The sequence below is a fragment of the Podarcis pityusensis genome (assembly GCF_964106645.2).
Source record: "Podarcis pityusensis genome assembly, chromosome: 18".
In the NCBI taxonomy this organism is placed as follows: Eukaryota; Metazoa; Chordata; class Lepidosauria; order Squamata; family Lacertidae; genus Podarcis; species Podarcis pityusensis.
The window spans coordinates 3876760-3904047 of NC_138043.1; the positions used below are offsets into that span (position 1 = coordinate 3876760).

At 50.2% G+C, this 27288-nt stretch overlaps 1 protein-coding gene across 1 annotated transcript; it reads left to right on the forward strand.

Annotated features, from left to right (window-relative positions):
- Nucleotides 1–250: 250 nt before the first annotated feature.
- On the forward strand, nt 251–26036 carry CBARP (CACN subunit beta associated regulatory protein). The gene is made up of 10 exons (XM_080988872.1): nt 251–491; nt 630–706; nt 4944–5089; nt 6623–6684; nt 8595–8760; nt 10866–11037; nt 11689–11817; nt 15180–15381; nt 18717–18900; nt 22248–26036. The coding sequence occupies exons 2-10, from the start codon at nt 656–658 to the stop codon at nt 23365–23367; spliced, it is 2232 nt and encodes a 743-aa protein (XP_080844998.1). The 5' UTR covers nt 251–491; nt 630–655; the 3' UTR covers nt 23368–26036.
- The last annotated feature ends 1252 nt before the right edge of the window (nt 26037–27288 follow it).

Sequence of the window (27288 nt, forward strand, 5' to 3'; positions counted from 1 at the left end):
GGGGGGTAAGGCTTTTGCCGTTTTTCTCAGCCGCTTTTCGCCCCTCGAAGGCTGCTCTGCGGCCTTCTGGCTCCTTAAGGAAAACCATCTGACACCAGGCAGTGGAAGAGGGAGAGAGAGATAGAAGGAAAGGCGAGGGAAGAAAGGGTGCTCTTGCAATCTGCCACCACCTTCGCTTCTACCCCATCCTGCCTTCCTCTTAAAAATAAATAAAAACACACCAGCCTTTCATTTTGCTTTCCTTCCTCAGCTGGCGAGCCAAGTACATCATCTCCCGGGGTGTTGTAATCGCAGCATGGCGCTGCCGAGGATCTTGTGAACGGAATCCACCCGTGATCTTCCCTTCCGCGAAAAACATGTGAGCTGCAAAGGGAGGGGAGATGGATTGCTGGAGGTAACCGGGAGAGAAAGAGAGAGAGAGAGAGAGAAAGGGAAAAGAAGAATCTACAACCGCATCGACCACGTCGCCCCTTCTGCAAATTTTGATATATGTACATTGCATTTCTTTATTTATTTCCCCCTCCCTGCTCACCCTTGCCTTCTTTTTAATTTAAATATATATTTTTAATCTCGTTCTGCAACCGCGCACCGCCGTGTCACTGTGCTTTCGTGCCTCCCCTTTTTCACAGGAGGACATCTCTCTCGAGGACGGACAATGAGCGATGATTTGAGCGCATGGGAAAACGCGACGACGGGAGGTGTGACGGTGAGTGTCCCTGCTGTGGAGGCAGGTGGGGAGAGGTCTGCGAGGCTTTCCCCCCAGGGTGGGTGATATTCTGTATTTCATGCCCCCCTCCAGAGAGACAGAGAGGTCTCCCCACTTCCCCCCACACCGGCTCTGGATAGGAGAGTTCAGGTTGGGCCCAGGTCGGAAATGCCACCAAAGTTTTGGCAGGAGTAGCTGTGGGAGTTGCTGGCTTGTGAGCCTGCAGGAGAGAAACTGCCTTTTGCCCGGTGGATCCTGACCCTGTTTGATCTGCCCAGCCTAGGCAATTTTTGCTAATGCATTCAGCTGGGGAGCCAGCGAGGACCGGTCCATCATCTCCCGGGGTTGTTGTAATCGGAGCATGGTGCTGCTGATGCTAATGTATTTTAAAATCTGAGGCTCCCAGTACGTTTCCGAGCACAATTCAAAGTGTTGGTGCTGACCTTTAAAGCCCTAAACGGCCCAGTATCCCTGAAGGAGCATCTCCACCCCCATTGTTCTACCTGGACACTGAGGTCCAGCGCTGAAGGCCTTCTGGCGGTTCCCTCCCTGCGAGAAGCCAAGTTACAGGGAACCAGGCAGAGGGCCTTCTCGGTGGTGGCACCTGCCCTGTGGAACGCCCTCCCACCAGATATCAAAGAGAACAACAACTACCAAACTTTTAGAAGACATCTAAAGGCAGCCCTGTTTAGGGAAGCTTTTAATGTCTAATAGGTTATTGTATTTTAGTGTTTTGTTGGAAGCTGCCCAGAGTGGCTGGGGGGACCCAGCCAGATGGGCGGGGTATAAATAATATATTATTATTATTATTATTATTATTTATTATGTTATTAAAAATATTACCTGCCCCCCCCCCCACTAAAGCCCCAGGGCAGGTTGCAACTGAAAACACCAATATTAGAAACGATTTAAAACAATTTTGCGAATCGAGGGCAAGTTCTCAATCGGCATTGCTTTGGCCTAGCGTGGAGGGAAGAAATTATTTCCTGGGCCCACGAGTCTTGGGAAGGATGGCTGGTCCATCCAGCTACATATTGTCTGCACCGACTGGTAGCAGCCCTTTGGGGTTTCAGGCAATGGGCTTTTCCAGGCCTACTCAAAGTCCTGAGCAAAAGGCTCAGATTTAAATAGGAAACGGTTCGAATCTCAGTCAGGCCTTTGGTCCACCTAGCTGATTTATACTGACGGAGCTGCGGTATTGTGAAATCATGGCAAAAATAAGTAATTGTTGTGGGTGGTGCCTCTGAGCATATGCAGAGTGCCTTTGCCTTGCCCCTCTGCCACCAAAGCTCACCAGTAGAGGAATAAAAAGCAAAGGCATCTAGGTTTGGAGTTTGCGGCTTCTGTCTGCATCACCCGCTCTCTTAATCTAGAGCAGCGGTTCCCAACCTGTGGGTCCCCAGATGTTGTTGGACTACAACTCTCATCATCCCTGAGCTCTGGCCTCACTAGCCCGGGGGCCGGATCTGGCCCAATCGCCTTCTCAATCCAGCCCGCGGACGGTCCGGGAATCAGCGTGTTTTTACATGAGTAGAATGTGTCCTTTGATTTAAAATGCATCTCTGGGTTATTTGTGGGGCATAGGGATTCATTCATATATTTTTTCCAAAATATAGTCCGGCCCCCCACAAGGTCTGAGGGACAGTGGACCGGCCCCCTGCTGAAAACGTTTGCTGACCCCTGATCTAGAGGTTCTGTGCTACAACTCCCGGGATTGGCTAGCGCTGATGGGGAGTTGTAGTTCAACAGCTCTGAAGGGGGGCAGCCAGTTGTGGTTTTTGATCACATGATGGCTTTTTTGACTTCGCTAGTATCTGGGAATATTTTGGGGGTGTCTGTGGAGGAAGCCAACCTCATTCGGTAGAGCAGGATATTCTTAATCTCAGGGTTGTGGGTTCAAGCCCCAGGTTAGGCAAAAGATTCCTGCATTTCAGGGGGTTGGGCTAGATGATTTTTGAGGTTCCTTCCAGCTTATGATTCTTTAGGAAAAGGGAAACCTCGAAGGGTTTTCTGCTGAATCCGCTGCTGCTTGTGTTGCAAGCTTTTGCAGATTTCCGCAGCCGGGCATCTTCCCTTGCTGGGGGCGCTTGCCTGGCACGCAGACGGACCCGGGTTCAATCCTGCCCACCGCCAGTCGGAAACAGACCCAAGCCACGTGCGTGCGCAGAAGGCAGTTGTTGGCTTCCAAATCTGCAGGAAATGCTTTGGATATGTCGTTTGTGAAAGTAAGGGCTGTCGTTTGTGAAAGTAAGGACCGTTGCTTGGGATGCAGACAGGGCTGAGTCCCCTCCCATCTCTGCACATTTCCCTTTTCCGAAACGATTCGGAACTCTGTGCTGAGGACTAGCTGGTTGCTGAGTCATCAGTAAGCGACAGTCCCATGGAAGGGGCCCGAGGTTTTAATGCGGTCAGCCACTGACTTGAGCACTGACTCAGCTACCGCCCACCACCACTGCTGGCCCTAGAGTCGTAGAATTGTAGATTTAGAAGAGACCAACAGGGGTCATCCTGTCGAATGCAGGAGTGTTTTTGCCCAGCGGAGGACTCGAACCCACAACTTGAGATATTCCAGTTTTGCACATGATCGCAGAAGAATCAGAGAAGGGGTTCCCAGGGGTCTACTCCCTGCAGTGCAGGAATCGCAGCTTCACGGGCCCAAACTTAAGTTGGGCGCTTTGACCTCAACAGGTAGAAATCTAACAGACTGAAAGTTCTGGGGTCTTTCTCTCTGTGCTGGAAAAAGCTCTGGGTACCTGAATCTTTGGCTGCTAAGAGCCCTTCATCAAAGACCTCTTTCAGGGGGTAAAAGGTAAAGGGACCCCTGACCGTTAGGTCCAGTCGTAACCGACTCTGGGGTTGTGGCGCTCATCTCGCTTTACTGGCCGAGGGAGCCGGCGTACAGCTTCCGGGTCATGTGGCCAGCATGACTAAGCCACTTCTGGCGATCCAGAGCAGCGCACGGAAACGCCGTTTACCTTTCCGCCAGAGTGGTACCTAGTTATCTACTTGCACTTTGACGTGCTTTCGAACTGCTAGGCTGGCAGGAGCAGGGACCGAGCGACAGGCGCTCACCCCGTCGTTGCAGGGATTCGAACCGCCGACCTTCTGATCGGCATGTCCTAGGCTCTGTGGTTTAACCCACAATTGCAAATTATTACTGGGCAATAATAAGAATAAATTGTTGTTGTTCTTACTGGTAAAGGTAAAGGGATCCCTGGCCATTAGGTCCAGTCGTGACTGACCCTGGGGTTGCGGCGCTCATCTTGCTTTAGTTCCTACTGGTATCTTACTGTTATTTTATGAATATAGTGGCAGCACTGAGCATCAGCAATGAGCACATAGAATTATAGAATCCTAGAGCTGGAAGGGGACCCCAAGACCATCTAGTCCAACCCCCTGCAATGCAGGAATCTTAACACATTTAAGTGAAAGGATCACTGCCCCAGGGAGAACAGATTCATTGCACAGTGGAATCAACTGGAGTGGGGTGGGAAGAAGTTTTGAGTTTTAAGGATGGAGGGTCAGGGAAGGGCACAGAGTTCTTAAAACTGCAAAGTTGGAAGGGGTGATTTGAGTCCAATCTCTTTCCTCGTGAGAACCTTCTGAGGAGGGTGCCCGTTGCATCTCTGCGTGCTTTGTAACCGTGCTGAGACCGCTGACTCGTGCAGAGACATGGGGGAGCCATCTCTCAAGGGCAGGCAATTCTTGATTTTGCACACCCTAAACTTGTGTGTGAAAAAGTGAAGAGTGTCTCCATCTCTCTCTCCCCCCCAGTGGTGGAGAAATGTGCCCTCATACTGCCAGGGAATATATATACCATATTTTTCGCCCCATAAGACGCACCAGACCATAAGACGCACCTAGTTTTTGGAGGAGGAAAACAAGAAAAAAAATATTCTGAATCTCAGAAGCCAGAACAGCAAGAGGGATCGCTACGCAGTGAAAGCAGCGATCCCTCTTGCTTTTTCTGGCTTCTGGGATAGCTGCGCAGCCTGCATTCGCTCCATAAGACGCACACACATTTCCCCTTACTTTTTAGGAGGGAAAAGGTGAGTCTTACAGAGCAAAAAATACGGTATATTTTTCTGAGTCTCCTTGCTGTGGAGGTAGCTTGTACAGAACAAAGGTGAGGAAACTCAGCCCCATCGGCTCCCCTCACCCTTTGCACCCATATATTGTGTCTTTTTATTTTCCTCTCCCTTCCCTCCTTCCCCCCCAAAAAAATCCCACCTTCCAGACGGTGCCTGGCGAAGTGAAGACCCACGATGGGTATTTCCTGCTTCTGATACTTCTCTCCATCTTTATCGGGGGCACTCTGGTGCTTCTCTTTGGCATCCTGATCGTCTGCCGGCGATGCTGCGAGGCCGACCGGCGACACTCCAGGTAACTGGGTGTGGGGAGCAGAACTGGAACCCTAAGATGGGGAGGTCACACTGCGCAAGGCCAGTTCTGCAATCAATACAGAGGGTTGCAGAGTCAAGAGAGGCTTGGTCTGAGCTCTGGTCTTTTTCCCTAGCCGCAAAGTAAGATTCTAGACCTCATTGATTTCAAAGACGACTGCTTTAACCACAGGACTTTCATAGAACCACAGAGTTGGACAGAACTGCCTCCAGATGTCTTCTAAAAGAAGGTTCTGTAGTTCTGAAGGAGCGTCTCCACCCCCATCGTTCTACCTGGACGCTGAGGTCCAGCACCGAGGGCCTTCTGGCGGTTCCCTCACTGCGAGAACCCAAGTTACAGGGAACCAGGCAGAGGGCCTTCTCGGTGGTGGCGCCTGCCCTGTGGAACGCCCTCCCACCAGATATCAAAGAGAACAACTACTACCAGACTTTTAGGAGACATCTGAAGGCAGCCCTGTTTAGGGAAGCTTTTAATGTTTGATGCATTACTGTATTTTAATATTTTGTTGGAAGCTGCCCAGAGTGGCTGGGGAAGCCCAGCCAGATGGGCGGGGTATAAATAATAAATTGTTGTTGTTGTTGTTGTTCGTCTCCTTGACATCAGTCTAGTTCTTGGAGGGACCTGTGCCACGAAACCCACTGTGCATTGTTTTTTTAAAATAATAATAATAATATTGGGCTGTTCGTTACTTCCTGGCCTACCTCGCAGGCTTGAAGGTGTGTGTGAAAATGAAGCCATTTGGGCAAAGTTGGTAAAAAAATGATAGATAGATAGATAGATAGATAGATAGATAGATAGATATAGATATAGATACAGTGGTGCCCCGCAAGACGAATGCCTCGCAAGACGAAAAACTCGCTAGACGAAAGGGTTTTTCGGTTTTGCGTTGCTTCGCTAGACGAATTTCCCTATGGGCTTGCTTCGCAAGACGAAAACGTCTTGCGCTTTTTTTTTAAAGCCGCTTGAAGAGGCGCAGTTGCGACGGACCGTGCTTCGCAAGACGAAAAACATCGCAAGACGAAAAGACTCGCGGAACGAATTCTTTTCGTCTTGCGAGGCACCACTGTAGATAGATAGATAGATAGATAGATAGATAGATAGATAGATAGATGATAGAGTGGTACCTCGGGTTAAGTAATTAATTCGTTCCAGAGGTCCGTTCTTAACCTGAAACTGTTCTTAACCTGAAGCACCACTTTAGCTAATGAGGCCTCCGGCTTCTGCCTCAACGCCGGAGCACGATTTCTGTTCTCATCCTGAAGCAAAGTTCTTAACCTGAAGCACTATTTCTGGGTTAGCGGAGTCTGTAACCTGAAGCGTATGTAACCTGAAGCGTCTGTAACCCGAGGTACCACTGTACACAGCATATTCCCTTAATATGCAAATCATGGCTTATGCAAACCTAGAGCTATTCAGCACAGGTTTTTCCTAGACCTTTTCCATCTCACTCTGTTGCGTACGCCTTTTTCAAGGTTTCCCCCCCGCCCACCTCCTTCTTCTCTTTCTTTTTTCCAGAGCCAGCGATGACCCCGAGAAAACAAACACTACCTATCTGGATGACTCCCAGCCGGCTCAAGGTGAGATGCTTGCTTGCTTTACTTTCAAAAGCGGGCAGGGCTTGCTGCATCCTTTTCTATAGGAAGGTCTGGTGGTACCCGCTCTGGTTGCTAGGGCCCGTTGCCCTGGAAACGGTTGCTCTCACTCTCTCTATTCTTTCCTTCCTCCTGTTGCATCTCCTGGTACTGAACCCAGCACCTCTCCAGGGATGTTGCCTCTCTGGTTTAATTCCTCCCCCCTCCCCAAAAAGCCTATCAGTGGGGGGGGGGGATTTGGAGGAGGGGTTTAGATCAGGCCCATAGCATCCTTGGCGAACTGGGAGAAACGACCCGAGTGCGAGAGCAGCTCTGCCCTCCTGCGGTTTCTAGCAAACGGTTTTGTTAGTAGCTATCTATAGGCTTAGGGATGCGGGTGGCGCTGTGGGTTAAACCACAGAGCCTAGGGCTTGCTGATCAGAAGGTCAGCGGTTTGAATCCCCGCAATGACGGGGTGAGCTCCCATTGCTCGGTCCCTGCTCCTGCCAAGCTAGCAGTTCGAAAGCACGTCAAAGTGCAAGTAGATAAATAGGTACCACTCCGGCGGGAAGTTAAACGGCGTTTCCGTGCGCTGCTCTGGTTCGCCAGAAGCGGCTTAGTCCTGCTGGCCACATGACCCGGAAGCTGGACACCGGCTCCCTCGGCCAATAAAGAGAGATGAGCGCCACAACCCCAGAGTCGTCCGTGACTGGGCCTAATGGTCAGGGGTCCCTTTACCTTTACCTTTACCTTTACCTTTAGGTCTAAACCACAGAGCCTAGGGTTTGCTGATCAGAAGGTCAGTGGTTTGAATCCCTGCGAGATATGTTAAGCCTTTGTTTGTTATAATATTGCTCTATTTGCAATCCTTGTTTTGCTGATTTCATTTCATATTCTAATTTTCTGAGATTGTTAATTTGGGGTTTTCATCAGCTGTATGCCACGATCATCACAATGATAACAAATAAAGGCTTGACATATTTCGCTTTGCATGTCATCAGTCTCTCTCATATATTAGTTTCACCTTTTAAGTTGAATTACTGAAATAAATTAACTTTTCCACGATATTCTAATTTTCCGAGTTTCACTTGTAACTCTGGGATTTTGCTAGCTAGGATGGGTGGGTTTCATGGAGGATGAAGTTATTGGACTATGCAGAATTAGATAAACTAACAGGAAGGATTCGAAACCGGCGAGACCAGAAATTCACGGAAGACTGGAGTAAATTTACGGACTATTTGAAAAGTAATTGTGAAGAACAGACGACGTTTGTAGGGTTGCAAGAAATTTTGTGAGGAGTATTATTAGAAGTATTGTAAAAATGGACAAGGGGGAGGATGATTTGTTAAGAGATGTAAAGGCAATATAAAGTTAAGAAATGGTGGTTAAAACGGTGGGTCATCAGAGGTGCTGACGGAAGTCTAAAAGGATGGTATAAGTGATACTCGGTCCAGTATACCTGAAGGAGCGTCTCCACCTCCATCGTTCTACCCGGACACTGAGGTCCAGCACCGAGGGCCTTCTGGCGGTTCCCTCACTGCGAGAAGCCAAGTTACAGGGAACCAGGCAGAGGGCCTTCTCGGTAGTGGCGCCCTCCCTGTGGAACGCCCTCCCACCAGATGTCAAAGAGAACAACAACTACCAGACTTTTAGAAGACATCTGAAGGCAGCCCTGTTTAGGGAAGCTTTTAATGTTTGATGTATCATAGTATTTTAATATTCTTTTGGAAGCCGCCCAGAGTGGCTGGGGGGACCCAGCCAGATGGGCGGGGTATAAATAATAAATTATTATTATTATTATTATTATTATAAGTTTTGTGGTACGTTTTATAATTTATATGTTAAAATTAATAAAAAATATTATAAAACAAAAATGATGGGTGGGTTTCTAAAAACCCCGCCATTGCCTCCCCTAGATATCACCATCAAGGTGGATGACCCTGACTGCATGTCCAGTTCCAGTTACCGAGACGCGGAGAGCGAGAGATTCCTCTCTTCCGGAAGCGCCACGGGGCGACGGGTGTCCTTCAACGAGGCGGCCCTCTTCGAGCAGAGCAAGAAGACCCAGGAGAAAGGGAGGAGGTAGGCGGGGGTCCTGGGTTCGAGAGAGAAGTACGGTTTGTACGTATGTTGTTGTTTCATCGTTTAGTGTGTCCGGCTCTTCGTGACCCCCTGGACCAGAGCACGCCAGGCCCTCCTGTCTTCCACTGCCTCCCACAGTTTGGTCAAACTCATGTTGATCTCTTTGAGAACACTGTCCTACCATCTCGTCCTCTGTCGTCCCCTTCTCCTTGTGACCTCCATCTTCCCCAATATCAGGGTCTTTTCCAGGGAGTCTTCTCTTCTCATGAGGTGGCCAAAGTCTTGGAGCCTCAGCTTCAGGATCTGTCCTTCCAGTGAGCACTCAGGGCTGATTTCCTTCAGAATGGAGAGGTTTGATCTTCTTGCAGTCCATGGGACTCTCAAGAATCTCCTCCAGCACCAGAATTCAAAAGCATCCATTCTTCAGCGATTAGCCTTCTTTATAGTCCAGCTCTCACTTCCATACATCACTACTGGGAAAACCAGAGCTTGAACTATACAGACCTTTGTTGGCAAGGTGATGTCTCTGCTTTTTAAGATGCTGTCTAGGTTTGTCATTGCTTTTCTCCCAAGAAGCAGGCGTCTTTTAATTTCGTGGCTGCTGCCACCATCTGCAGTGATCATGGAGCCCAAGAAAGTAAAATCTCTCACTGCCTCCATTTCTTCCCCTTCTATTTGCCAGGAGGTGATGGGACCAGTACGTATACGTTTCAACTTTTTAAAAAATACATCTTTTTCATTGATTTTCCAACAGTGGCCTTGCTATAACGATACCAATTAACGCCAAATTCTACAATTTTATCAAACTGCCCCCCCCCCAGTGGATGAGTTCATTCTTCTACCGTTTTTCTTCCAAAATTTAAATAAATTCCTATTCCGTTCAGATATGATAATCCTTTATATAAGGGATCGTCTTTTTTAAAAAAAATAAATCCCCGCAGCAGCCCTGTGACGTAAGGACCAGCTGAGAGGCTGTAGTCCCTTGATGGGTTTGAGGGCTGGGTTGGGAGGACTTGAACCCTGTACAATGCATGGGGGTCAGACTAGATGGGCTCTGAGGTGGCCCCCAAGGCCTGTGATAAGCCTGTTTTGCGGCTCTGGGTCAGTATTTCTCTCCCAGGATTGCCTACCTTCTGGAGGCAAAGGAAGGTTTCTACCATTCAGCGATGGGACTTGGAGAAAAATATTCAAGTTTTTGGGTTTTTGTGGGGTTGGAGAGACAGTGTGCCAGAGATGGCAGGGGCTGATGGGAAATCGTGGTCCAAAATGGCCGCGCTGGCAAGGGCTGATGGGAAATCATGGTTCAAAATGGCCGTGCTGACAGGGGCTGATGGGAAATCATGGTCCAAAATGGCTGTGTTGGCAGGGGCTGATGGGAAATCATGGTCCAAAATAGCCATTCTGGCAGGGGCTGATGGGAAATCGTGGTCCAAAATGGCCGTGCTGGCAGGGGCTGATGGGAAATCATGGTCCAAAATAGCCATTCTGGCAGGGGCTGATGGGAAATCATGGTCCAAAATAGCCATTCTGCCAGGGGCTGATGGGAAATCATGGTCCAAAATGGCTGTGTTGGCAGGGGCTGATGGGAAATCGTGGTCCAAAATGGCCGTGCTGGCAGGGGCTGATGGGAAATCATGGTCCAAAATGGCCGTGCTGGCAGGGGCTGAGGGAAATCATTGTCCAATATGGCCGTGCTGGCAGGGGCTGATGGGAAATTGTGGTCCAAAGTGGCCATGCTGGCAGGCGCTGAGGGAAATCATGGTCCAAAATGGCCATGCTGATAGGGGCTGAGGGAAATCATCGTCCAAAATGGCCGTTCTGGCAGGGGCTGGATGGGAAATCGTGGTCCAAAATGGCCGTGCTGGCAGGAGCTGAGGGAAAACCTGGTCCAAAATGGCCGTGCTGGCAGGGGCTGATGGGAAATCATGCTCCAAAATGGCCGTTCTGGCAGGGACTGATGGGAAATCATGCTCCAAAATGGCCGTTCTGGCAGGGACTGATGGGAAATCATGCTCCAAAATGGCCGTCCTGGCAGGGACTGATGGGAAATCGTGGTCCAAGATGGCCGTGCTGACAAAGATTGAGGGAAATCCTTTCCCTGCCAGGTACACCCTGACCGAGGGAGACTTCCACCACCTGAAGAACGCCCGCCTCAGCCACCTGCCCTTGCCCCCGTCCGCCGCCCTCAAGATCGTCACCATCCACGAGTCCAACGAGAACAGCATCGCCATGACGCCTCGGCACCCCCCAGCCAAGCCCAGCCTGGCCATCTTCCAGGTGAGACCCAGAGGAGCCGAGGGGCAGGATCCCACTTCTTTAATTCATGTTTGTAAGCTTTCTGGGGCAGAGACCCGACATACTACTTCTATTTTTACCGCCGCCCAGAGTGGCTCAGGTTACCCAGTCAGATGGGCGGGGTATAAGAATATTATTATTATTATTATTATTATTATTATTTATTGCTTGGCCTCCCTGAGGACGTCCATAGATGCTCATGAGAAAGAATTTTGCTGAGGCCTCTCCCAGTTCTTTAATTCACATTTGTAAGCCCTCTGGGGCAGAGACCTGTCTTATTACTTAATAATAATTTACCGCCGCCCAGTCAGATGGGTAGGGTATAAGAAATATTATTATTATTATGCCTCTCTGAGGGCACCCATGGCCGCACAGAAGAGAGAATTTAGCCCAGTTCCTTAATTCATATTTATTTGTAAGCTTACTGGGGCAGAGACCTGTCTTATTACCGGCAGAGGCCACATTTAGCCTTCCCATGGCTGGTCCTAGAGGCAAACTTTTTGTACGGAAACAGGCGTTTTTGGAAATGCCTCTTCAGTTTTTACGCCCGCGGGGTGTAAATTTCCAGGAGGTGTGTGAGTGGGTCGGCGAAGCTATCCCTAACCCTTTCTCACCTTCATCCCTTCTTGGTAGCATCCTTTGCCGGAGACGGCGCTGACCAGCCACGGAACCTGCGCCAGTTCTGCCTTGCCGGGAGACACCTATAATTCCACCGTCGAGGCTGGTTCCTCTGCTTCATCGGATTCTGGCGAAGGCACCTCGGTACGTCAGCTTAACTGGGGATAGCCAGATGCACAAATTTAGGATATTGGGGGGTGCCTGGCATGTGCAAAAAGGGATCCTGGGGTCTCGGTAGATTGCAAGTTTAGCAATGAGACAACCGTGTGATGCTTTCACACGGTCACCTCCAGACTGGATTATTGTAACTCGCTCTACGTGGGGCTGCCCCTGAGACTGACCCAGAAACTCCAGCGGGTGCAGAATGCTGCAGCGAGACTCCTTACGAGGTCTTCGCTGCGAGATCACATTCACCCGGTGCTATACCAGCTGCACTGGCTCCCGGTGGAGTACAGGATCAGGTTTAAGGTGCTGGTTTTAACCTTTAAAGCCCTATACGGCCTAGGACCCTCGTACCTACGGGACCGCCTCTCCTGGTATGCCCCACAGAGAAACTTACGGTCTTCGAATAAAAACATCTTGAAGGTCCCAGGCCCCAGAGAAGTTAGGCTGGCCTCAACTAGAGCCAGGGCTTTTTCGGCTGTGGCTCCGATCTGGTGGAACACTCTGTCACAAGAGACCAGGGCCCTGCGGGACTTGACATCTTTCCGCAGGGCCTGCAAGACAGAGCTGTTCCACCAGGCCTTTGGCCAGGGCACAGCCTGACTCCCTCCCTCGGCAATCTTCGCGGAGCTCTGGCCCAATGGTTGCCAGTGGCTTGAATTAATTAATTTTATAACGAATGATTTTAGACTGTTGTTTACGCTGTACTTTTGTACTGTTTTATTGTTGTTAGCCGCCCTGAGCCCGGCTTCGGCTGGGGAGGGCGGGATATAAATAAAATTTATTATTATTATTATTATTATTTGCTTTTGGGGGACAGGGGGCAGGCGGGTGTGGGGGACTCCCTGGTCCTGAATGGGGTAACTGTGCCCCTGAAGGACCAGGTGCGCAGCCTGGGAGTCATTCTGGACTCACAGCTGTCCATGGAGGTGCAGGTCAATTCTGTGTCCAGGGCAGCTCCATCTGGTACGCAGGATGAGACCCTCCCTGCCCGCAGACTGTCTTGCCAGAGTGGTGCATGCTCTGGTTATCTCCCACTTGGACTACTGCCATTCGCTCTACGTGGGGCTACCTTTGAAGGTGACCCGGAAACTGCAATTAATCCAGAATGCGGCAGCTAGACTGGGGACTGGGAGTGGCCGCCGAGACCGCATAACACCAGTCTTGAAAGACCTACATTGGCTCCCAGGACGTTTCCGAGCACAATTCAAAGTGTTGGTGTTGACCTTTAAAGCCCCAAACGGCCTCGGCCCAGTAGACCTGAAGGAGCGTCTCCACCCCCATTGTTCTGCCCGGACAGTGAGGTCCAGCTCCGAGGGCCTTCTGGCGGTTCTCCTCGCGGCGAGAAGCCAAGTTACAGGGAACCAGGCAGAGGGCCTTCTCGGTGGTGGCGCCCGCCCTGTGGAACGCCCTCCCATCAGATGTCAAAGAGAAAAATAACTACCTGACATTCAGAAGACATCTTAAGGCAGCCCTGTTCAGGGAAGTTTTTAAAGTGTGACATCTTAGTGTATTTTTGGTCTCTGTGGAAGCCGCCCAGAGTGGCTGGGAAAACCCAGCCAGATGGGCGGGGTACAAAAAATAAATTATTATTATTATTATGCAGCGGCAAAAAAGCCTAATGCGATTCTAGGCCATATGAATGAATGAATTTTATTATTTCGGTCACAGACCAGCTCCAGCCCACATCAAGGAAGTCATAAAACATGACAGGGATACATTTGAATTTGCAATTAGGTCTAACAGGGATGATACAGATATAGCAACAGCTAAAAATATATATAAATTAAAACTTAGTCAGGGATGTAGGTGGCGCTGTGGGTTAAACCACAGAGCCTAGGGCTTGCTGATCAGAAGGTCGGCGGTTCGAATCCATGCGACGAAGTGAGCTCCCATTGTTCGGTCCCTGCTCCTGCCAACCTAGCAGTTCGAAAGCACATCAAAGTGCAAGTAGATAAATAGGTACCGCTCCGGCGGGAAGGTAAACAGCGTTCCCATGCACTGCTATGGTTTGCCAGAAGTGGCTTAGTCATGCTGGCCACATGACCCGGAAGCTGTACGCCGGCTCCCTCGGCCAATAAAGCGAGATGAGCGCCGCAACCCCAGAGTCGGTCACGACTGGATCTAATGGTCAGGGGTCCCTTTACCTTTATAACAGAGACAATACAGATATAGCAACAGGTAAAAATCTATATAAATTAAAACTTAAGTCACTAACATATAACCTAAAATTATAATTTAAGGCCTTAATCATTATGATAGCACAGCTTGTTCCCTACATTTTACGGCAGTCGCACAGAATTTGGCTACCCTGCACAAATCTTGCACCCTGTTCGAGGGAATGCCTTGATTCGGACCACACCTGCGGTCCTGTGTCCAGTTCTGGGAACCCCATTTTAAGAAAGAGATTGAAAAGGTGCGCAGAGGAGGGCTTGGAAAATAGACGATGGACAGGTGATCAAATACCGGAAGGGCTGCTAGCCGCATGGAAGATGGAGCTTGTTTTCTGCTGCTCTCCAGAGCTCAGGATTCGAACCCGTGTCTTCAAGTTACAAGAAAAGGAGATTCCGGCTAAACGTCAGGAAGAACTTTCTGACAGCAAGAGCTGTTTGACAGTGGAACGGACTCCTTTGAAAGGGCTCTCCTTCCTTGGACGTTTTTAAGCAGAGGTCGGATGCCTGCCTGCCAGGGGCGCTTTGGCTGAGATTCCTGCATTTCAGGGGGTTGGACTAGATGACCCGAGGGTCCCTTCCAGCTCTTAAGATTCAATGTCTCTGTGCATCTGTGGAGGGGACCCCAAATTTGGAGGTTCGAAGCTAATGCTAAGTATGAACCCCATGTTTGCTGCATCAAACGCTCAGGCCTGCAAAACACAGGCTTTTCGCTGAAAAAAAAAACACACCCCAAAATCCTGGCACGGGTTTAGAGAAGATCCCAAATTTGGGGGTTTGTTGTTTATTTTTCCTGCAGGTTCACTCGGGGGAACTCTGTGAGAGACAGAATTACAACAGGAAAAACCCCCAGAAACCCAGAAGACAAAAGTCAAAAGAGATTCTGTCTCTCACAGCTACGATAAAACCTACCGTTAAAATTACGGACTGGCCGTTTCTTCGTCAGAGGGCAAACGGGCAAATTGGGCAGGGGGTTCAAATACTTATTTCCCTCCCTGTACGTGTTTCGCTGACGCGTCTTTCGTCCTTGCACCCGAGGGGGGGGGCGGCATTGAAGAGCGGCGCGTCTCTCTGCGTGTTTGATGCTTAGGGTGGCATTTCCATTCGGGTGGCAAAACCGCCGGCCGTTCCTGACCGATCCCTCCTCCTCCTCCTTCCTTCCTCTCTTCTCAGTCCGACGGCGCCGGCCAGAGTCCCAAGGGTGCTGGAGGGGGCGGGACGGGGGAGCCCCCGCCGGCCCCTGCCCAGGGCGCCGTCCTTCACTTCTTCACCCGCCTACGCCGCCATGCCAGCCTCGAGGGTGCCGGACCCTACTTTCGGATCAAGAAATGGAAACTGGAGACGAGTCAGAGAGCATCCAGTCTGGACACAAGAGGTGGGTCATGCCGATGGAGGGGTGATACTTTGGCCTGGGGGGGCGGATACGCCATGCTCCTTCTTGGGTAGTTGCCCGGCTGTGCTGGTCCCGTGGGTTAACCGTGCGGCGAGGTCCGAGTCCAATCCATAACTGTCAACTTACAGATTTGAAAATAAGGGACCAGCAGCCTCGAAAATAAAGGATCAGCAGCCAAAATAAGGGATCAACAATTACTTTGATAAAATACATATTTTGTTGCGTGCAAATGGCTTTGCATACCTATTAGGTCCATAAATTACCATATATTCAGCACAAAAAAACAGCAACAATTTGTTGTTGACAAAGCGCAGCTGGAAATAGAAAGGGCTCCATTACCTTCAGTACCTTATTTAAGGGACATCATCAATAAGGGACAGCAGCGGGACATGGCGCAGGGATAAGGGACTGTCCCACCAAATAAGGGACGCTTGACAGCTATGGTCCAATCCGAGGTCGAGGGTGCAGTATGGAGGCTGTCCGTCAAAGCTGAAACTGGGCCCAAGGCAGAGGGTCAGGTGAGGTCAGGAGCTCCGGCAGGACAGGGTGCAGGCAGGAACAGGCTACCAACAACGTTGCTTCCGCAACTTGGGACTGGGGCTGGCTGGCTTTTATCTGCCCTGAGTCATAGGGCGGCCCCGATCCTCTGGCGACTCGCCTCTCCTGGAGGCGAGCACTCCTCCTGCGGGAACTTGGTTCCCTCCGCCTCTCTGCCCTGAGCCTCTGCAGCTCAGGAGAGGCTGAAGGGCTACCGGACCCAGAGGCAACCTCAGCTTCCTCTGACGGGGCTGAGAGTGGAGCACCTGCAGGCAATGGGTCCTCCATCACCTCAGGAGCCAGAGCAGACTCACCTGAGGACCCAGCACATGTGAGGACCCTTCAGGCTCAGGCCCCAGCCCCGGCTCAGCTGGTTCTGGAGGCGGGGACTCCTGTGCAGGCTGGGATCCCTCAGGTTCAGCATCCGAGTCCGAATCCCAGGCCATCACACCTGCTTTGGTGCCCACCCACTCTCACTGGCACGATTCAAGCATTGCACCAGTGAACTGGAGGCATCAATGCAACCTCTCTTGATCTGGTGGTCCCTGGGGCAAAATAAAGCCTTGTAGTCTCTTTTATTTAAGCATACAGTGGTACCTTGGTTCTCAAACAACTTGGAACCCAAACACTGCAAACCCGGAAGTAAGTGTTCTGGTTTGCGAACTTTTTTCAGAAGCCGAACGTGCTCCATTTTGAGTGTTGTGCTTCTGATTTGAGTGCCACACATCCGTTTAGACTGAGGTCTGTCTGGTTTTGCTATTTATTTTGCGTTTTTCTTTTTGCGGCTCTTTTTTGTTTTGTTTTTGTGACTGTGTGGAACCCAGTTCAGCTACTGATTGTGTGACAGCAGTACGTTGTGCATTGCTTTCCTTTTATGGATCCATGGTCTCGTTAGATAGTAAGATTCATGTCAAATTCCTGTCAGGGGTTGTTTTTAAAAGTCTGGAATTGATTAATCCGTACTGCATTACTTTCTATGGGAAAGCGCCCCTTGATTTTGGAACGCTTTGGTTTTGGAACGGACTTCCGGAACGGATTAAGTTTGAGAACCAAGGGACCACTGTAACGTGTTTCAGGTTTGCGATAGTGTTGCTGCGGTTGTTCAAAGAAAATAAAAGAAACACAGCTTTTTTAAAGCATTTGTTAAACTCGCTCTGTAAAAAAAAATACCGTATTTTTTGCTCTATAAGACTCACTTTTCCCCTCCTAAAAAGTAAGGGGAAATGTGTGTGCGTCTTATGGAGCGAATGCAGGCTGCGCAGCTATCCCAGAAGCCAGAACAGCAAGAGGGATTGCTGCTTTCGCTTCACAGCGAATATTTTTTTTCTTGTTTTCCTCCACCAAAAACTAGGTGCGTCTTGTGGTCTGGTGCGTCTTATAGAGCGAAAAATACGGTATAGCTGAAAACCCGTAGAATGGAAAGTGACCCCGCCAAAATAAACTTTGCGGTACAAGCTTAAAGCCATACCATTTAAATTGGCTTAATCTTGAAGCGTAATTGGATGAGATTGAAGACTAAGCACACGAGGTCCTGTGCAAGGTAGTAAAATACTCTTAAGACCTTTCACGGTCTTTGGACTGAGTTGCATCAACAAGAGAAGCCATTTTTTTAATGCAGTAAGAGAGATGTGTTCATCAGGATGAGGCCATAATGCCCCCTCTTCCTTCATGATTTCACGATCATTGATTATCTCAGAGAATTTTTATAAAGTGATGTATCGTCGGTATTTAACTCGTAAGAAACGATTATCCTCCCATTGCGCTTTGGTGCACATATAGGGTTTGCCATATTTCAAAAAGTAAAAACCAGGACACACCAAAAGTTGTTGAGTTTTTTACTAGAAAACCCCCCCCCAAAGAGTTTTGCTTTTATTTAGGAAAACCCAAAAGTTGTTGTTGATCTTTTTTATTAAAAAACAAAGACACCAAAACCCCCACGAATTTTTGATTGACTTCTCTAAGATCCAGGACAAAGTGCTGCTTTTTGGACGTCGATTCCACCTTTGAAATCCTGGACCTATGGCAGCCCTATGTACACAGAGGCTTTAATTCTGATCAAGACGTCATTTTTATACAGGTGGCGCTGTGGATTAAACCACAGAGCCTAGGACTTGCCGATCAGAAGGTCGGTGGTTCGAATCCCCGCAATGACGGGGTGAGCTCCCATTGCTCGGTCCCTGCTCCTGCCAACCTAGCAGTTCGAAAGCACATCAAGTGCAAGTAGATAAATAGGCACCACTCCGGCGGGAAGGTAAACGGCGTTTCCGTGCGCTGCTCTGGTTCACCAGAAGCGGCTTAGTCCTGCTGGCTACACGACCCGGAAGCTGTACGCCGGCTCCCTCGGCCAGTAAAGCGAGATGAGGGCCGCAACCCCAGAGTCGGCCACGACTGGACCTAACGTTCAGGGGTCCCTTTACCTTTACCTCGGGTTAAGTACTTAACCTGAAACTGTTCTTAACCTGAAGCACCACTTTAGCTAATGGGACCTCCCGTTGCCGACACCGCACGATTTCTGTTCTCATCCTTAAGCAAAGTTTTTAACCCGAGATACTATTTCTAGGTTAGCAGAGTCTGTAACCTGAAGCATATGTAACCCGAGGTACCACTGTAATTGCTGGTTGAATGGACATCTCTTTTTGCTGGCAGGGCGGGATTCGAGAAAGGCTTGCCCTTGTCCAAAATAATCATATTTTGGTTGTCGTCTCTTCTCTTTCTCTCTCCCCCCCATGTCGCCCCCCCCCACTTAACTCTTGGTCTTCGCCACCCGGTCCTTTGCCCAGGCTCTCCGAAACGGCACCAGTTCCAGCGGCAGAGGGCCGCAAGCGAAAGCATGGACCAAGAAGACCGTGACCCCCACCAGACGGACATCATCCAATACATCGCCCGGACGGATGACGTGGCGTTCAGGCCCGTCGGCGGGCCGTTCCTGCCCGCTCCAGCCAGCTCCACCTTATCCCTCGGCAGGTATTTTTCAGTAGATAAGTGGGAATGGGGCGGGGGGTGGAGCAGAGAAGACACAGGTGCGATGGCATGAGGAAAGACTGGGGGAGAATTTCGGCAGCACTGCAGGATTCATGGGTTGGGTAGGCTTAAGAGTCATAGTTAAAGGTAAAGGGACCCCTGACCATTAGGTCCAGTCGTGACCGACTCTGGGGTTGTGGCGCTCATCTCGTTTTCTTGGCCGAGGGAGCCGGCGTACAGCTTCCGGGTCATGTGGCCAGTAGGACTAAGCCGCTTCTGGCGAACCAGAGCAGCACACGGAAACGCCGTTTACCTTCCCGCCGCAGTGGTACCTATTTATCTACTTGCACTTTGACGTGCTTTCGAACTGCTAGGTTGGCAGGAACAGGGACCGAGCAACGGGAGCTCACCCCGTCGCGGGGATTCGAACCACCGACCTTCTGATTGGCAAGTCCTAGGCTCTGTGGTTTAACCCACAGCGCCACCCGCGTCCCTAGCACTACCCGCGTCCCTTTAAGAGTCATAGGGTTGCCATATTTCAAAAAGTGAAAATCCGGACACTAAAGGTGTTGAGCTTTCATTCCCTGAAAAAGTTGTTGGGTTTTTCTTTATCTTTTTTTGGTCCAAAGCATGCGTAGGCAAACTAAGGCCCAGGGGCCGGATCCAGCCCAATCACCTTCTAAATCTGACATGCGGACAATCTGGGAATCAGTGTGTTTTTACATGAGTAGAATGTGCCCTTTTATTTAAAATGCACCTCTGGGTTATTTGTGGGGTATAGGAATTCGTTCTTTTTTCTTCTATTTTTCCAAAATATAGTCTGCCCCCCCCCACAAGGTCTGAGGGACAGTGGACCGGCCCCCTGCTGAAAAGTTTGCTGACCCCGGGTCCAAAGTTTAGCTTCTTTTATTTTGCAAAAACTTAAAAAAAAAAAATTTGAAGCTTTTGAGCTTTTTTAAAAAAAGATTTGCCAAAATCTACTTCCATACAGTTTTCCCAGACATTAAAGCAGTTTCTGCCTGGGCACCGTTTCCGACGGCCGAATCCTGGCTATGTGGAACCCTATCATAGAGTTGGAGGGTTATTTAGTCCAAACCACCCCCAAATGCAGCTGTCCCTTGCAGGGATTGAACCTTCAACTTTGGCGTTATAATCGGGCAGGCTTTGCTGTATCCGCAAAGTCTTCTCCTCTCCTTCCTGAGCTGCAGCGGCTCGTTTAATAAGAACAAACGAAGGGGCTGCTGGGTCTAGTCCCAGTGGCCCATCTTAAGTCCAGCATCCTGTTCTCACAGGGGCCAAAATGCCCATATAATAATAATAATATATTATTTATACCACGCCCATCTGGCTGGGTTTCCCCAGCCACTCTGGGCAGCTTCCAACAAAATATTAAAATACAGTAATACATCAAACATTAAAAGGTTTCCTAAACAGGGCTGCCTTCAGATGTCTTCTAAAAGTCTGGTAGTAGTTGTTCTCTTTGACATCTGGTGGGAGGGCGTTCCACAGGGCGGGCGCCACCACCGAGAAGGCCCTCTGCCTGGTTCCCTGTAACCTCGCTTCTCGCAGTGAGGGAACCGCCAGAAGGCCCTCAGAGCTGGTCCTCAGTGTCCAGGCAGAACGATGGGGGTGGAGACACTCCTTCAGATATACTGGACCATAGCCGTTTAGGGCTTGAAAGGTTAGCACCAACACTTTGAATTGTGCTCGGAAACATACTGGGAGCCAATGTAGGTCTTTCAAGACCGGTGTTATGTGGTCTTGGCGGCCGGTCCCAGTCACTAGTCTAGCTGCCGCATTCTGGATTAGTTGTAGTTTCCGGGTCACCTTCAAAGTTAGCCCCACGTAGAGCGCATGGCAGTAGTCCAAGCGGGAGATAACCAGAGCATGCACCACTCTGGCGAGGCAGTCCGTGGGCAGGGAGGGTCTCATCCTGCGTACCAGATGGAGCTGCCTCGCACACAGGAGCCAACCAGTTGTCCCAAAGGGAAACTCGCAAGCAGGATTTGAGCACAGGAGCAGCTTTCTCCCCTCCTGCTGTTTTCCAGCAGCTGGCATCGGTGTGGTCCTTTCGCAGGAAGGACGGGCCAGGCCAGTGCCCTTTTTCTAGAAAAAAGAGGTGCTGGAACTTCACCACGAGCATCTTATTTATTCTCTTATAACGGCAATGGAATATGCAGAAATGACGAAACTTGCCAGAAGAACAAGAAATCAAGATAACAATTAAAAAAAATAAAAGAATGGAAACGGTTTATTGAATATTTACAGATAATTTGTTATATGATAAAAACATCAGCAGGATTATTGTAATAACCTGCAGTTTTGTAAGAGTACAGTGGTACCTCGGGTTAAGTACTTAATTCGTTCCGGAGGTCCGTTCTTAACCTGAAACTGTTCTTAACCTGAAGTACCACTTTAGCTAATGGAGCCTCCCGCGGCCGCGCGATTTCTGTTCTCATCCTGAAGCAAAGTTCTGAACCCGAGGTACTATTTCTGGGTTAGTGGAGTCTGTAACCTGAAGCGTATGTAACCCGAGGTACCACTGTAACAGCAATGCAATATGCAGAAATGGTGAAACTTGCCAGAAGAACAAGAAATCAAGATAACATTTTTTTAAAAACAAAAGAATGGAAATGGTTTATTGAATATTAACAGATAATTTGTAAACGGATGAAAACATTGGCAGGATTATTGTAATAACTTGCAGTTTTGTAAGAGTATGTATTTAAAGAAGATGAATGAATGAGCAAATGAAGTTAATTTGGATATGCGAAAGGTATTAAAATGAAATTTAAGGAACCGCAGAAAGAGGGGGAAGGAAGTAAAGTTTTGAAATATCAAGATGATTGTGAAATCAGTGAAATGTATAAACTTGAAAAGTGTGTGTGTGTGTGTGTGTACCGTATAAGAAGCACCAGACCACAAGACGCACCTAGTTTTTGGAGGAGGAAAACAAGAAAAAAAATATTCTGAATCTCAGAAGCCGGAACATCAAGAGGGATCGTTGGGCAGTGAAAGCAGCAATCCCTCTTGCTGTTCTGGCTTCTGGGATAGCTGCGCAGCCTGCATTCGCTCCATAAGACGCACACACATTTCCCCTTACTTTTTAGGAGGGAAAAAGTGAGTCTTAGAGAGCAAAAAATACGATATATGAACTTGAAAAGTGTGTGTGTGTGTGTGTGTGTGTGTATGTATGAACTTGAAAAGAGTGTATGTATGTATGTATGTGTGTATATATATATATATATATATCAGGTCTCAATTATCATTTGCTGTTTTTGTTCCATACGATCCTAAGACCCAAAAGGTGTTTTTAAAGGGAAAATGTACCTGTTGTGTTCTGGATGCAGGATAGAGCCGTCGGAGCAACCCAGCCCCCCCTCCGCTGAGCCCCCCGCTTTGGAGCCGCCACCGCAGCAGCCACCCACCCCCCTTTACCATGACATCTGGAGCCTGCGGGCATCGTTGGAGATGTACGCTTCGTCGGAGCAGGGCAATGACCGGGACTCGGTGCGCAGTGACGGCGGGGAGAGCATCTCTTCGAGCGGCGGCTTGCCCAGCTTCCCTTCTTCCTTGGCGGACGAGGCTGAAGGAGGAGAGGACAGATTGCCGGGGAAAGCCAAGCAGGACAGTGTGGAATCGGAGGCCGGGACCCGGAAGCTCCTGCAGATGGACAGCGGCTACGCCTCCATCGAGGCTCCCGGCGGGCGCGTCGGTGAGGACCAGACGGCCTCGGAGAAGCGCTACTGCTTCACCAGCGCGGGCCGCCGAGCCACCATCTTTGAGAGTTTCGAAGGCCAAGAACCGGAGGAGGAAGACGAGGCCACGGAAGGGGCTTCCGGCGGGCCGCCGGCCCCAAGTCCGCTGGTTTGGGCCCCTTACGGGCAGCTCTTCCCCACCCGGGACGCGTTGCCCCGCCGGGACTACAGCATCGACGAGAAGACGGACGCCCTCTTCAACGCCTTCGTCCGCCACGACCCTCAATTCGACGAGTCGCCGCTTCGGGCAAAGCACCGTTCCCGGACGCACCTCCGGAAGCAGTGGCAGAGGGCCAAGCAGTACAGCGACCCCGGCGTCCGCTACCCGCCGGCCCTGGAGAGGCACCGCACGCCGTTGCGGAGGGGCGACAGCGTCAACTACCCACTCGAGGGGCGCTACCAGAGCACCCTGCCACGCATCGTCAGCTCCGGGGACGAGGAGGCGGCACCGGCGACGGCGGAAGCCGGCGACAAAATCCAGGTGATAGAAGAGGAGCCGCCGGAGGAGGCCAAGGGGCCGCCCGAGCCGTATGGCAGCGGCTGCCTCGAGGATGGGCAGTGCCCGGGCCTGGGCGGCTTGGGCAGCGAACTGATGGACAAGATAACCGGGGGGTTGGAGGAAAGGATGTATGGGCGCTTGAAAAAACCGAGAGAGAGTCCAGGGTGCGTCGTGGCTGTGGCGAACGCCTCCCCTGACCACAGCCCAGAGTAGAGGAGCAGGGGGACGCCGTCGACTTCAGGGTGAGGTAGCCACCGCTCTCTCCCCAGTTCCTCCCCGGGGCCGGCCTGGGATTTGCCAGCCAACCGGGCAATGGGGCGCACTATCTCAGAGGACGGTGGCCCTGCTGGGGCAGGTACCACGCAAGGGACGTCACTGCGTCCTAGGGGAGTCGCCATCCCGCAGACATCCCTGTCTCTAGCCGGGACTCGGAGTCCGCAGAGGGTCGAGGGAAACTGGTCAAGGCTGCGTTTGTGCGACGGGCAGCGGCGGGCCCTTCGGCTTGGCCTTCCGCTTGCGAGGGGCCGGGGAGGGCGGGATCTTGCTCCCAGCAGCCTCTGCTCCCTTCTCGCCGGTGCCCGAGAGGGGTTAGGGGTCCCGAGATGAGCCAGTTCTCCCTTCCCCGAGGCAGGTTTGCCAAAGCAAGCGCCTCTATTGCACAGCCCGGACATTACGTTCCTGAGGGGCTTTTTCTCGCTAATAACAGGAGACCCCGGAACCTAGCAGAGGCCCGACTTTTACCTCACAATGTTCAAAAGAGCTGGTTGTAGCAGATAACTATAAATGACTCCTTCACCTTTGCACACACACTCTCTCTCTGGTTTTTTTTTTTTCTTTTTGCAAGCAATAACCTTCTCCTTTCCTCCTTCTCCCTCCGTCTGTCGCTGGGCGTCCTCTTGGCGGGAGGCAGAACCAACCTTGCCTTCCAGATGGGACAGAAAAGCCTGCCCGCTTGGCCCTGATCTCTCACCCAAGTTTCTTCCCAATGAACTTTCGTTGGCGTGGAACTAGCTCCAGAAATGTTATTTTGCCTGGGTGGATGAAATTGCCATGGGTTACTGCACCGGTTTGGAGCGGGTTGTGCCGTTTTCGGGTACGTACTTGGCAAAGCGAGGCAGGCGGGTTGCAGTAGAAGCAGCGCGCCCAACTTCTTTGAAAGCTCAGGCCTCCGTCTTTCCTGGCGCCCCTGCGTTACTCCTCCGTCGCCGATTCTCTATTATCTCCAACTTTTCCCGTTCAACAAAATTGTACGCTGTCCCCCCCCCTTTGCTCTGGCTTTCCTTCCGGCGACACCATCCCTTGCGCAGAGATACCAAACAGCTTGATTGGAAAAAGGATGTCGGAGCTGCTATTTGAATGCTCCCAAGTTTATAGTCCTCATGTGAACTGGGCAGCGGAATGAGAAACACCCTGGTCTTAGCGTCAGCGGATGATGCAGGGATGACTGACGTCCGTGTGTGTCCCCCCAGTGTCGTTGGACTGCTAGTCTCAGAAGCCAGGAAGTCTAGAGCCATCGGAAAGCCGCCCGTTTTTTCTCCCCAGGCTGAGATAGGAGAGCCGCGAGTTTGGGGGTAAGGCCCAGCGGAAGAAAAAGAGGGAGATCAGCCATAGTCCTCACGCGCTCGGCTACAAAAACATGCCTCTTCCGACACGTTATTCCACAATCTGCCCCGTTCTCCAAATCGATGCAAAGGGAGTCTCTTTTTAATTTTTTAAAGAATTAATTTATCCACATTTGTGGTTGAAGAAAAATAATAATGATATACAGGTGAAACTCGAAAAGTTAGGATAACATGGAAAAGTTCCTTTCTTTCACTAATTCAACTTCAAAGGTGAAACTAATTAATCTCAGAAAATTAGAATATTCAATGAAATCAGCAAAACAAGGATTGCAGATAGAGCAATATTGGACCTCTGAGATGTAGAAGCGTCTCTCGCTTTGCATGTCACGAGTTTCACCTTTTAAGTTGAACGACTGAAATAAACAAACTTTCCTGCGATATTCTAATTTTTCGAGTTTCACCTATACGAGCAGGCGGTTTTATTGCGCCTTTAATTTTTAAGCAGATTATAAGGTGGCGGCAGCAAGCTTTTTCTTTTAACGTATCGTTGCTACTACGCGGCTACAAGCACATCGCTTGGGGAGGGGGCAAACTGACCCATCCATCTCCCAATACAGCCATGCAGGGGATGTGTGCCAAATCTTTTACGTTTCCTAACTCCCCCCCCCCCCGTGCTTCAATTCCTTTGCATGTCAACAGAGGGGGGGTTCAGGGAGGAGTGGGGGGGTGTGCGCCTGGTTGGATGTGTGGGTCCTGCCCTCCAGTTTTCATTTTTTTTTCCTTTGAAAATCAACGTCCAAAGCACTACTTGAAGGGATGGGGAATTTGGGGCGGGGGGGGGGACCGTCAGAAAAGAAGAGAAACTTAATTTTGTAAAAGCGAAAAACTGCCAGAGGTGTGGCAGGGCGATCTCCCCCCCACCCCTTCTTCTTTTGGAGAATGTGAGAATATATATATATATATTTATTTATTTATTCCAAAGTTCTGGCTTGTTTTGCCACCTCGCTCTTGTCATTGTCGAAACCGTCATAATCGTCTAGCTTGGGAGTCCTGCCTTGCAAGGGGGGTTGGACTGGAAGACTCTTCTGTATGTGGGTTGTGTGTGGGGGGGTCTCTTCCAACTCTTCCAACTCTGGCCATCCTATGATTTCGTCTTTTTTTGTCGGCGGGGGGGCAACGCAAAGCCTGTTTTCCCCTCCCCGCTTCATAAAAGCAGCAGACCAAACCACGAACCTCCTTTTTCCCTGCCTTTTTCAATGGAGGGGGAGAGCAAAAAATAAAAATACAAGACTTTATTAAATAAACGATGTGCCAACGTTTTCCAATGGGTGTGTGTGGTCTTCTTTTCCCCTTAAGTCGTGAACACTGTCAGCCCCAGAGGTTGTATATAGGGCCTTGCCCTAGTGTGGCTTTTGCCAGCCACGTGTCCTCTAGATCAGGGGTAGGCAACCTAAGGCCCGGGGGCCAGATCCAGCCCAATCGCCTTCCAAATCCAGCCTGCGGATGGTCCGGAATCAGCGTGTTTTTACATGAGTAGAATGTGCCCTTTTATTTCGAATGCATCTCTGGGTTATTTGTGGGGCATAGGAATTCGTTCATTTTTCTTCTTCAAAATATAGTCCGGCCCCCCACAAGGCCTGAGGGACAGTGGACCGGCTCCCAAATACCGTATTTTTCACTCTATAAGACGCATCAGACCACAAGACGAACCCTAGTTTTTGGAGGAGGAAAACAAGGGAAAAAAATATTCTGAATATCAGAAGCCAGAACAGCAAGAGGGATCGCTGTGCAGTGAAAGCAGCAACCCCTCCTGCTGTTCTGGCTTCTGGGATAGACGCACACACATTTCCCCTTACTTTTTAGGAGGGGAAAAGTGAGTCTTATAGAGCAAAAAATACGGTAATCGAAGGACATGTTCTACTCATGTAAAAACACCAGGCAGGCCCCACAAATAACCCAGAGATGCCTTTTAAATTAAAGGACATGTTCTACTCATGTAAAAACATGCTGATTGAGAAGGTGATTGGCCTGGATCCGTCCCCTGGGCCTTAGGTTGCCCACCCATGGTGTAAGTGCTCGAGTTTTAAATTGTTTTGGCACCCTTTCCCACAAGCTCCCATCTCTCCTTCAAGGCACAGACAGGAAGCGACTGCAGTGTTAGCCCAACCCACATTGAGCACAGTAGCCCTTACACTGGCTGGCAGCAGCCCTCCGGCTGCTTCCGAAAGGGTCTCCGGCCCTTTTGGGAGACACCACCCTGGGACTGATCCTGGCAATGTATACATGCAAGATAGGTGCTCCACCGCCAAGGTGGGGTCCTTCCCCAGTCAGCCTAGCCTACCTCACAGGGTGGTTGTGAGAATGAAAAAGAGGGAAAGAGGATTGAGGATGCTAGCGGGACAGAAATGCAGCAAAGAAATAGAACTGTAATTTCTCACTGGGATGCAGGTGGCGCTGTGGGTTAAACCACAGAGCCTAGGGCTTGCTGATCAGAAGGTCGGCGGTTCGAATCCCCGCAATGACGGGGTGAGCTCCCGTTGCTCTGTCCCTGCTCCTGCCAACCTAGCAGTTC

Bases quoted from the DNA above. Each gene is read 5' to 3' on its own strand.
- CBARP (XM_080988872.1), top strand. From the start codon at position 656: ATGAGCGATGATTTGAGCGCATGGGAAAACGCGACGACGGGAGGTGTG. The intron at 707-4,943 runs GTGAGTGTCCCT...CCCACCTTCCAG, and splicing joins CGACGACGGGAGGTGTGACG to ACGGTGCCTGGCGAAGTGAA. The intron at 18,901-22,247 runs GTATTTTTCAGT...TTCTGGATGCAG, and splicing joins TCCACCTTATCCCTCGGCAG to GATAGAGCCGTCGGAGCAAC.